Source organism: Halyomorpha halys, unplaced genomic scaffold (genome assembly GCF_000696795.3).
Source record: "Halyomorpha halys isolate HHAL.00 unplaced genomic scaffold, Hhal_1.1 Scaffold471.1, whole genome shotgun sequence".
Classification (NCBI taxonomy): domain Eukaryota; kingdom Metazoa; phylum Arthropoda; class Insecta; order Hemiptera; family Pentatomidae; genus Halyomorpha; species Halyomorpha halys.
In genome coordinates, this window is record NW_027107708.1 from 492,059 (window position 1) to 503,209 (window position 11,151).

At 30.9% G+C, this 11,151-nt stretch overlaps 2 protein-coding genes and 1 long non-coding RNA gene across 4 annotated transcripts in view; 2 read left to right on the top strand and 1 right to left on the bottom strand.

Annotated features, from left to right (window-relative positions):
- LOC106683171 (probable E3 ubiquitin-protein ligase HERC1) overlaps positions 1-4,837 on the top strand; it is a 75,099-nt gene extending 70,262 nt beyond the window's left edge. For both annotated transcript variants that reach the window (XM_067046064.1, XM_014424462.2), the window contains 7 exons: positions 965-1,231; positions 1,361-1,568; positions 1,733-1,926; positions 2,018-2,170; positions 3,139-3,272; positions 3,417-3,570; positions 4,476-4,837. In XM_067046064.1, the coding sequence (XP_066902165.1) occupies positions 965-1,231; positions 1,361-1,568; positions 1,733-1,926; positions 2,018-2,170; positions 3,139-3,272; positions 3,417-3,570; positions 4,476-4,673 (1,308 nt within the window). In that variant the 3' untranslated portion in view covers positions 4,674-4,837. The remainder of the gene's footprint in view (positions 1-964; positions 1,232-1,360; positions 1,569-1,732; positions 1,927-2,017; positions 2,171-3,138; positions 3,273-3,416; positions 3,571-4,475) is intronic.
- A 1,611-nt stretch (positions 4,838-6,448) lies between these two features.
- LOC106683173 (alpha-tocopherol transfer protein) overlaps positions 6,449-11,151 on the bottom strand; it is a 70,289-nt gene continuing 65,586 nt past the window's right edge. The window contains exon 7 of the mRNA XM_067046065.1: positions 6,449-7,060. Coding sequence (XP_066902166.1) covers positions 6,921-7,060 — 140 coding nt within the window. The 3' untranslated portion in view covers positions 6,449-6,920. The remainder of the gene's footprint in view (positions 7,061-11,151) is intronic.
- Positions 8,527-11,151, top strand: part of LOC106683174 (uncharacterized) — a 6,940-nt gene continuing 4,315 nt past the window's right edge. The window contains exon 1 of the long non-coding RNA XR_010843077.1: positions 8,527-9,728. This is a non-coding gene — a long non-coding RNA (uncharacterized lncRNA). The remainder of the gene's footprint in view (positions 9,729-11,151) is intronic.

Consider the following 11,151-nt stretch of genomic DNA (forward strand, 5'->3'; position numbering starts at 1 on the left):
AAAAAAGCATATGTAATTAATTATAAATTTTCCTCAAAAGGGTTTTATTTTATGCAGAAAATGAATTATGATATTGACTGAAGTGTAATTCTCAAAATTTCTTTCCTGACATTTAGAGAAATTTTTATTTTATATTCAGTTTAACTTTCCTTTTTTGTGAATGTCCTTAACGAAAGTCACTAAGTGTGAAAAAAAAGTTCAGTTTAATAAAATATGTAATTACAAAAAAATAATAATGTTAGAAAAAAAAATCTCATTACATTAAAAACAGAAACAAGTTAATAAAACCATGATTCCAGTTATTAAAATTTTTGAAACTTTTGGAGGCGATCGGAAACAATTAAAATACTTGTATAATAAATCAATTTTAATAAAAGTGATGAAGCTGTATTGAAATAGGGGAGAATGATATGAGACATAAAAATATAGAATAATATAAATGAAGTAGAATATAAATAATATAGACAATGATACATGCCAGTTTCAGGAGCACTTAAGGAGAAAGCATATGGATATACTGAAGCCTTGAGGTTCTTCTAATTTCAAGCTAGTTGTGGGCTGCTCGATAAACTAAAAGTTATTATTATAAGTACATAATTTTTCAAATAACTTTGGATGTATATGAAGATCTTTCAATTATTCTTTCTTCAATCCAGATAAGGCTGCATACTGTTTCATGGAAAAAACAGTCTTAAATCTACCGATATGCTTAAAAGTTTGTCCCTGTGATAGACTACAGTTTTCCAAATTTACTGATGTTCATATTTATGGCTCTATTCCTATGGGTCTTTTGCTTGATGCATTGAAACTGAAAGCCTTAAAAAGAATTTTGGGAAAAAAATGTTCCTGAAATCAGCACATTTAAATGAACTCAGTTTTATATATTAGTATTGATTAATTTAGTTGAAATGTTATATTATAAACATACAAAAGTATATTTTAATTAAAATTTGGTATTGAACAGGAATCAGTTTGGGCACAAATCCCACCTTATGTATGGCTTGGCTCACCACAACTTCGTGCTCTTCTTTCACCCCGTGTGTACACCCTCCCTCTAGTCAGGTGCATCGGAAGGACGATGGTGCAGGGTAGGAACTATGGGCCACAGGTAACTGCTCGAAGGCTGGCTACCCGCAAGTGCCCTGCAGTTGATCCTATCTTCACTCAAGTTGCATCGCAGATCGTCAAGATGGATCCTGCTGATCTCAGGCTGCCATCTAGAGCTTGGAAGGTAAATATATTTAGTTAGTTTCTTGTGTGTAAATATATAAAATCTAAATAATATGTTTTCTGAATTTGTAATTTCATAGTGTTATTTGTTTTCAATATTGGAGGAATGAAATTACTGTTTCATTTTTAGGTTAAACTTGTTGGTGAAGGAGCTGATGATGCTGGTGGCGTATTTGATGATACAATTACAGAGATGTGTGAGGAAATGCTAAGTGGTGCCGTGCCACTCCTTGTTCCTACACCGAATACCATAAACGATACAGGCTACAGTCGTGATAGATACCTTTTGAATCCAGCATTGACAGATCCCCACCATCTCACCTGGTTTAAATTTCTAGGTTCGTTTCAATTCTTGTTTTACTATATTGATCGGCGTGAACTCATTGTGTTTAAATATGTTTTATTATTAGGACACATTTATCGTTCCTATTTAACTACTGAATATATTAGCTTAAAATAAATGTATGTATTTTAAAATAGTTTTTCTTTTGTTTTGTTTTAGGTATCCTTTTTGGTGTTGCTATACGCACAAAAAAACCAGTGGCACTTCCTCTTTCTACTTTGGTTTGGAAGTTGTTGGTAAAAGAAATAGTTTCATGGGATGACTTGGAAGAAAATGACGCACTTTACGCACAAAGCCTCCGAGGAATTCGCGATATTCATCTTTCGGGAGTTACAGAAGAAAATTTTCATGAAGTAATTGTATTTTTTAAAATTTTATAATTTAAAGAATTTTTAATTTGTAGTTTGGTCTGAAAATGTATTCTAAATTTTATAATATGTTTAGGTTATTCCTCTCGAGTGCTTTGAGGGGACTAGCTGGAATGGAAAAATGGTACCGATAGTTCCTGGTGGAAGGAGCATTCCCCTTACGTTCATGAACAGGCTTCAGTATGTAGAGCAAGCCGTAAATTTCAGGCTTCATGAGATGGACTTGCAGGTAGGCTTTTATTATTATTCTTAATTACTTTAATGTACCGATTACTATGCATACGACAAAAGTCGTTACTAACCATAGTTTTGGCTTTGGCCAATTTCGGCCAAAAAAAATTAGGTTTTGGTATTAGCTAAAAATAGGCCGACACTTCAGTCGAAGTTTTTTTTTTTGAGATGTAAACAAACAAAAATTTTCCTATCTGATAATCCTCCATGATTTAGAAAATTAAACTTTTGTTTTAGAAAATAAAACAAATTTCAATAAAATTCGATAAATAATTTCTAGCTTATTAAGTAATGTTGTAAATTTGAATTTTAACAAAGGGTAAATTATAACACCTCAATGGATTGCTCCATCCACCTAAGCACAAATAAACATCACGATCTTCGTTCTAAAATGTACTAACTATATTTTTTATCTCAAGTTCTGTGTAAATCTTTGTTGGTAGTTGTAACAACTAAAAAAGTTCTTTGACTAAAAATAATTTTAAAAATTTGGTTCTAAAAATTACCAACAGATAATAAAATGCATGAAACTTCAAGATTCATTTAGAGCTCTACTTTAGGATAAAAATGTTGTTATAAGTTTTTGGAATTAAAGTTACAATATATGATAATTTTTTTTTTTCATTGGCGCGACATACCGTGGAGGTCCAAGGCCTCGCACGATGTATTTAGGAAATACATCGTGCGTTTCCTGACGTAGTTTTCATAGGGTGGGTCCATCACTCCCACGTCTATTTTTGTGCATATCACCCATTGGCTAACGGGCCTCACAAATGCCCGGGGGGAGATGGTGAGTGAGTATTTCATAATTTTATGCTTGAAAAAATCCCGGGTAGGGCCAGGCTCGAACTCGCAATCTATGGGTTGGCAGACAGTCGCGTTACCATGCTGCTACCGTCACCCCATATATATTAAAATTAACAGTTTCAAATTATTAAGGTAATTATTATTTTCATTTAATTTCAGATTTCTGCTGTGAGGGAAGGCATGTCTTGGATTATTCCTGTTCCGCTGTTACACTTGATAACTGCCAGTCACATGGAGCTGTTGGTCTGCGGCCTACCCCATATATCAATACCCCTCCTCAAGAAAATCGTGAGGTATTAACTCTGCCATTAAATTAAGTTATCTGAATATACCACAGTGTAAATTTAATAGTCTTTATAATAATAGTTAAGCAAACAGTATTGTTATACTTTCTTCATTTTGTAAATCTTAAAAAATCTATTTTTACAATTTTACAGATATCGTGATCTTGATGCTGGTAATCCATTGATCCAGTGGCTTTGGTCTGCCCTCGAAAGCTTTACAGATGCTGAAAAAGTATTATTTATGAGGTTTGTTTCTGGTCGATCTAGGCTTCCAGCAAACTTAGCAGATGTTTCGCAAAGATTTCAGGTATTTCTATTTTATTATTTAAATGCATTGTTATACCTTAAAAACTTCACTTTTTAATTTATTTTAACTACTAATATTTGAGGTATTGCATTCCTAAACTTGTCAAGTCGATTTTTAATTTTTTTTAATTTGTTTAATTACCAGTTTTAGTACTAGGTTATCACAAGTAGTAAACAATATGTGATCTAACTGTTTTGGGTAGAAATTCTTTCATCTCATGATAATCTAGTACCAAAAATATTGTTAAAAAAAAAAAAAATTGGAAATAGACTAACTTGTTTTGGTATGCAACAATCTGTAGATACTAATGATATTTGTGTTGGATTTTTTTTTTTTTTACCTTATTTTGTCTTAATTATGTGGTAGTCATTATCAATCATGTTTATTCTACAACAATCTATCATTTATGTAGGTAGCACTTAGATATGGCTTTTCTGTCTGGTGTTTGAAAATATTTAGACACCATAATTATTTAATTTTAATGGTGGAGAGAAAAATTGATTAATTTATTAAAAAATCATTCACAAATATATGAAGATGAGAAATGATTTTAGTCACAAAAAATGAGAAATGATTTTAGTCACAAAAAAATTTAATTTAATGTTAATTATATATTAAACTTTCATAATTTGATGGTTTTGAAAAATTTCTTTAAATCCAGAAGAATACTTTTATATTAATCTTTTTTTCAAATATAAATTCATTTTTCAACTCGATTACTGAAAAATATAATTCTTATTGGTCAAAAAATGAAAGAAAAACTTTAATGAATCAAAAATTATAGCATGAGATAGCTGTAAATTTTATTTGATGCCATTGCAACTTCAAGTTTCACAAAAAGTTGACTAAAATCATTCTTTCTGTGGACTCCTCTTATTATTTTAAAAAATTGATGTATTTCATAGGTGATGAAAGTGGATAGGGCTGTGGATGGTCTCCCGACTGCGCAAACTTGTTTCTTCCAACTGAGACTCCCCCCTTACAGCAGTCCGGAAATGCTTGCAGATCGTCTCCGTTACGCTATAAACTGCTGCAGGTCTATTGACATGGATAACTACATGCTCACCAGGAACATGGACGTTGCTTCTGATGATGAGTATTAGATTAGGCATAAGTGAACCCTTGACCCCTCATTGGCGTTAAATATTTTATAGAGAGCAAACCTTGTCGATAAGAAACAAATTCCTTGGGTGTAATTTGTTTTCTATTTTATTTTTTCTTGTGATAACCTGAATAGATTTTTTATAATTTAGTAAATGAATGTTGCAATATGTAAATTTATAACTTTAATTTATTTAAACAATTGTTCACTAAAAGTGAGATTTTATATTGTACCATCACGGATATTACGCACTTATTCGGTGTTCTAAACACATATGCTTAGTGTCATCCGTGACTAATAAATAAATAAAATAGAATGTTTCATTCGCCTTATTAATTTCTTTTTTATGATGTCTATATAATAGAAAAAAATTTATATGTTGAGATATAACATTATTTGTAGAAGAAATTTATTATATACATATAAATATATTATTTAATGCTAAGGTAATTATCTGTGCTGTGAAAATATAAGAAAAATATAACAATTAAATAAATATATATATCTATATATTTATCCTCAGTACTTGTTTTTATTATTGTCCTTTTAACATTAATATTTTAATTTATAATTAGAAAAAAAAAAATTGACTACGCTTGAATGGGCATCATAGGCAAGACCATTTTGTTCCTATAAAACAGTTTAGCGTAAGGCAGCACCATCGCCTTTCGGTCATAGCATCAAAATCAGCCACTAGTACGTCAAGTTAAGGGAACATACATACCAAAACACATACATTACACTATTACACCGCACTATAACAGTAAGGTCAACTGCAATAGACACCCTAAACCACTTTTCTTAGGTTTTCACCTCGGCAAGGGTAAGTAAATCAGGATACTTAAGGAAGAATATCTTCAACTGAAACCTAGAGCCAAGGGAGAACATTCCTGTTCTGGTTAGTGGTAGTTGGAGGTGGCCAGTTCACTATACAAACACATAAAAGTTACTACAGTCTCATCTTACTTCTTTTCATGCTGTTGGATTTGTCCTTCGGGAGGATTTTTTCAGTGAGTACAGAAAAATGATACTCCTTGGCCACTGGTATAGTAAGTACAAGAGCCCATCTCTGTTTTAACCAGGAGTGGCTGAAGAAGGGCAAGAGCAGGTTGCTGAATCCAGGTAAGACAAGATGGTCTGACCTCATCATCTCTCAGGGGAGAGGCTAGGGATTTTTTCTAGTAAAAGGGAAGACTTGTGAAGACTCCATCCTACTATGGTCACTTTCATTGACTAAATCACATTATGGGAGGCTTCAAAGTCGACTAGTGGTTAATACTATTCTAAGAACATAACTTACTAGTGTTTACATGGTATTTTTCTTTTCTTAAGGTTGAATTTGATTTTCTGTATGTTAATCAATGCTTTGGTTTATTCAAACGTCAATTTTAAACTATAAATTAAATAAGAAAAAAAATAAAATCAATAATTAATTAATAAACCTATATGTGTATAAAATGAAAAACCTACTTCAGGCATCAAATGGTATGCCAGAAAATATTAGCCCCAAAAGAGTAAAACTTGTAATTTTGTTGCAAAATTGTAAAAAGCAAAACAAAAAAAACATGATATATTGTACAGAATAAAATTAGTGTTATTTGAATTTCTTTTCCATGATGAAAATTTCTGTTGAGGTTTGGTGAAATTTGAAGGTACAGAAGAGAAGACAATTGCATAAAAATCCGTACTCTATTAATTACAATCTTAAGTGTGTAAAATTTTATTGATTATTTATTTCTAAATAAAAAATCACTTTTGGACAAGTTTTGGCGAAAATGTCCATTATATTATCCACTTCATCTACAAATAATTACATCAAAAATTGTTAAATCTCACTCTTCAATCTACTGTTAAATTTACATCATTCATAATTATTTTAACATATTGTGTATTAATAATAATCACTATATAAATTGAGAAAAGTCAACTGTTTTTATTATGGCTGAAGATGTCAAGTTGGCAGGTTTTTTAAGGATTAGGAATTTTTCGGGAATTTGATGATAATAAGTTTATTGATTTGGGGCTCACTTGTGTTATGAAGAAATAGCGATGCTTTTAGTTTTATTGATAACAGTTAATACTTTATTTATAACTCATATATTTTATTTATTATATATTTTACTCTATTTTTGGTCTTTACACAAGGATACTGATAACCTTTTTCTTTTGAAACACAAGAAAACCTTTTAATCTTTATGTACAATAACATATAAAATAGTACTAATTTAATTTTTTTTTTTTTAACGATCTAATCAATGGTAAGTGTGCGGAAGGATCCATCCATTATGTTTAGTTGATTTCTCTTGTCGACTCTTTTGCTATTGTTGGCGAGCCATGGATTTGTCTTCAGCCAGTCTCTGTTTTTCTCTACTCGTGCTTTCCATGTTTCTGTAACAATTTGTAAAAGCTGTATAGAGATATTTGCTCTGTAAAGTTCATTACTTTATAATGGTTAGTAATAATTACTTAACTCTCGTTAATTTTTTGATAAATTTAACAGAAAATATGATTGCTTTTGTGCTCCTTCAATTTATGTAGGATCTCCAAACATATAAAGTTTTTAAAACATTAAATGATTAAAAATATTATTAAAAATTTATATTCAACTGTTAATTTCTTTAATCTAATACTTGCAAGTCCTTCTAAGCCAATATTGACTAACCAAACTAAATACTTAAAATAAAATGATGATTTAATATGGTAAGTTTATTTTAAGATTTTGTATTTTATAAGGTAAGTGTTTTGTTTTTTATTAATGTTTCATTTCTTGGAAGAACCTTATTCAAATTAAGCCTATCCTTATTAGACAGGAATAAACGTCCATATACATATATTGATCAAATTTTATATGCTATAGCATGATTAAAATAAAAATATTTTATAATTTTCCACATGACTCAACTGTGAAACACACCATTTCAAGCTCACTAAAACTTAAAAAAGGTACCTTTGATCCTGTCCTCTACCTGAATTGTGGTAACTGAAATCAACTGTAAATTATTAGGTATTGTTTAGAAGACCTACACATTTCTGAAACTTTCATAATTACGTGATTCAATGCAGAAAAAACCTTATTTGAATTGCATCATTGAGAAAATTTCTGTTTGTGTTTTTATTTTACTTGTTTGTTGTAAAAGTTGCTCTATAATTGAATTCATGAATAATTTCATATATATTTTCCTATTTTAGTATTTAAAGAATAATTTGTATTTTTTTTTTTACTTTGAAGGGTACTTGTTAAACTCTTAGAGTTAGACCAGAGGTTTCACTCACTCTGCTTAATTTATATCAGAAAGATGAAGTAACAAAAATTTCATGATATTAAAAAACCTTGCAATTTGATATTGTGATTCACCCAAATAGCTTCTTCTCTCTCCTAGTAATAATGCGATAGAGGATCTTACTTATGATTGTGTTTCATTAAAAAGATCTATCAGTTTTTTCCAAGTCATTCATATGGAAAACGTTTGGATCAAGTCTATTTATTGACCTGGTAAAATAATTTAAAATGAGGTATAGATAGTTGACCATAAATTAATAATTAGAGAAGAGGGTCTGAGGTGCGGTAAGCAAAAATAACATAAATAAACAAAAAAGAGATAACAACCATCATTTAGAGAAACATAAAATAGAAAAGAAATAGTGCACTGATGTAGTTGATTGATAACCATGGAATTAGATAGTAGCAGATTGATAACAGTGAAAGATGAAATATAATATTATATAGGTAAGAAGATATAAGATAAGATGTGTAAATAGTGTAAAAACATTCAATAAAAAAAATTCAATTTTAAGAAAATTAAATGTTTTCTTTCACATTGTTTAGTATGTTTATTCAAATTGTTTTGTTTGTTTGACACTACTTATATATCTTATCTTAATGGGTCAACCATTAAAGACCCCGGCGGGCCGCAGGTTGAGTATAGCTGGATTAGTGTCTATTAACTTTGTAGGAATAACATTGCTAAATCCTACAACCTTACAGATCTATGTTATTTTCCGTAATGCTCTCACTTTAATTACATTTACGCAATGCTTCGTAGTGTAGCCTTCTAAATTCCACTAACTTTTTTTTTTTTTTTTGTTGGTCAATGGAATTTTAGTGCGTGTTCGTGTGAAACGAAAAAGATATATATGTAACGATAATTACGTTCTTTATTCTTCAATAGAACAATATTTACACTTACATATATTACAAAACATTTATAATTTCAGATAACAACACACGTTCTTTTTAAAATTAATTCATTGTAATTGATCATATGGCGAGAGGTTTCAAATGGGTTTGCCACTAAAACAAATGTAAAATAATGTAACTTTAAATGAATTATAATTAAAAATATATTTAAAAGAAATATACTAAAGAAATAAAAATGTTAATAATAATTTCGACAGTGGCAAACCCATTTCAAATACCCTCTTTGGAAACGTCGACTATTGCCGCTGAAGACGTTAATCATGCCACCACAGAATGGTAGGTCTTTTTGAAATTGATAAAATTTCTACAAAAGGAACACCCCTTCTTCATTCACGTTGAGCATATATTCTTCTGAACCAGAAGTAATTTAAACGTCTGTTATGATTTGTGGTTTCTAAAGGCTAAATGGTTTTTTGATTTTCCGCATCTGTAATTACGTATTTTTATTTTTATTTTTTTTAAATCGAATAAAATTTAAAATATACCATGTGTTCACATTTAAAAAATCTTTTATTTCCTCGTTCTTAGTGTTTCCGATAATGAGCGTCTATCTGCTCTTGAAACGAGGCAGAAGCAACATCGTCGTCAATGTCACCGAGAGCATGCAAGTAATAGAATTGAAAAAGCTTGTGAACCAGCTATGGGGAGAAGAAATAAACACGATCTACTTGTTCAACGGCGAAGGAGCGAGGATGGAAAACGAGAGTACGCTGGCCGAATGTGGTATAACAGCCAACTTGGCCACTAATAGCTTTCCCTATACAATCAACGTTTCCCTCTTCCGGGACTACGAGAACATGGCTCGAGAGAGTCATTTATTGTTGGGATCCTCCATAAGCATCGGCCAAAAGCAGAAAGGTGAGTCGGTGTGTACATCTCTTCGGATCTCTGTGACCTCTTGCCAAAGGAGTTGTTCTTAATTTATCTAGATCTTAATTTATGCTACATTATCGCTTAGTTTGAAAAATTGGAAGTTCAGTTCAAATAGGATAAGTCAACCCATTTATAGATATATTTTTTTAAAATAATTTATTCGTTGATATTTACAACTGTATACATATATACACATCAAGTAAATTTGCTGTAAGTGATATTATGACATGATAAAAACATGTGGAGAATCTACCCATTGATAGAAATCCAAAAACATTTCTAAAGGAGAAGATCTCGAGGCCATCTTCTTTTCAGACACCTAGCAGGATTATTAGGTAGTGAAAGAGAAGCCAGGTTAGAAACGAGTTGGTTTGGATGCTTGGGAAGTTTATTATGGAAGGAACAGTATCTGGTTCTAGCCAAATCGGCAACATAGGGGACATTGAGGTCCTGATGGATGATTTGATTTGTGACAAAGTAAGGAGCATTAAGGATTTTGGACTGTAAGGATTGGATTCGAGAGGAATTAGATGGTTTAGTGGAGCCCCATAGCTCAAGCATTATATGTCCAAATAGGCCTATAATAGTCATGTAGATCAGTCTTTTGTAATGGATTGGAAGTTTAGATATTTTTTAAAATTTATTTATTGAAATTCACTACTATAAAAAAAAAAAAAAATCTATGAATAAGTGTGATAAATTTTAAAACAAGGCGATTCTTTATCACCTATCTCATTTAATCTAGCATTAGAATACGTCATTGAAAGTGTGATGAATACCGAAAAGGGTTTAACTTTAGGTGGTAAAATACTGGTGCTTGGGTATGCTGATGATTTGGTATTATTGGGTGATGACAAAGAAACTATAGAACTAAATACAACCACGCTAATAAACTCCAGTAGGGGACTAGCTCTTGAAATAAATACGGATAAAACAAAATACATGGTTAGCAGTAGAAACGCGAGAAATTTCGGTGATATAGATGTAAGAGGAAATACGTGTGAACAGGTAGATAGGTTTAAGTATTTAGGGTTTCAATGGAATTTTCAATCTTATTATTCTTCCCACTGTTCTTTATGGATGCGAAGACGTGGCCTATTAAAGATAAACAGCGCCTTAAGGTTTTCGAAAATAAAGAATTACGTAAAATATTCAGACTGAATTTAGAAGACTACAACACTGAACCAAGGGACCTGCACCCGGTACACACACACAGAGAAAGAAATTTATTCAATCATGCTGCCCAAATACATCGGGTTGCTACATTACACAGCATACTGATCAATCCGTGACTGGACATATACAAATTTATAAATTACATTTTTTTGATATGATACATATAATAGAAAGATAACATTTTTTTTTCCACACATTATTATTTTACAATTAATATCAGTCTACAGACTAA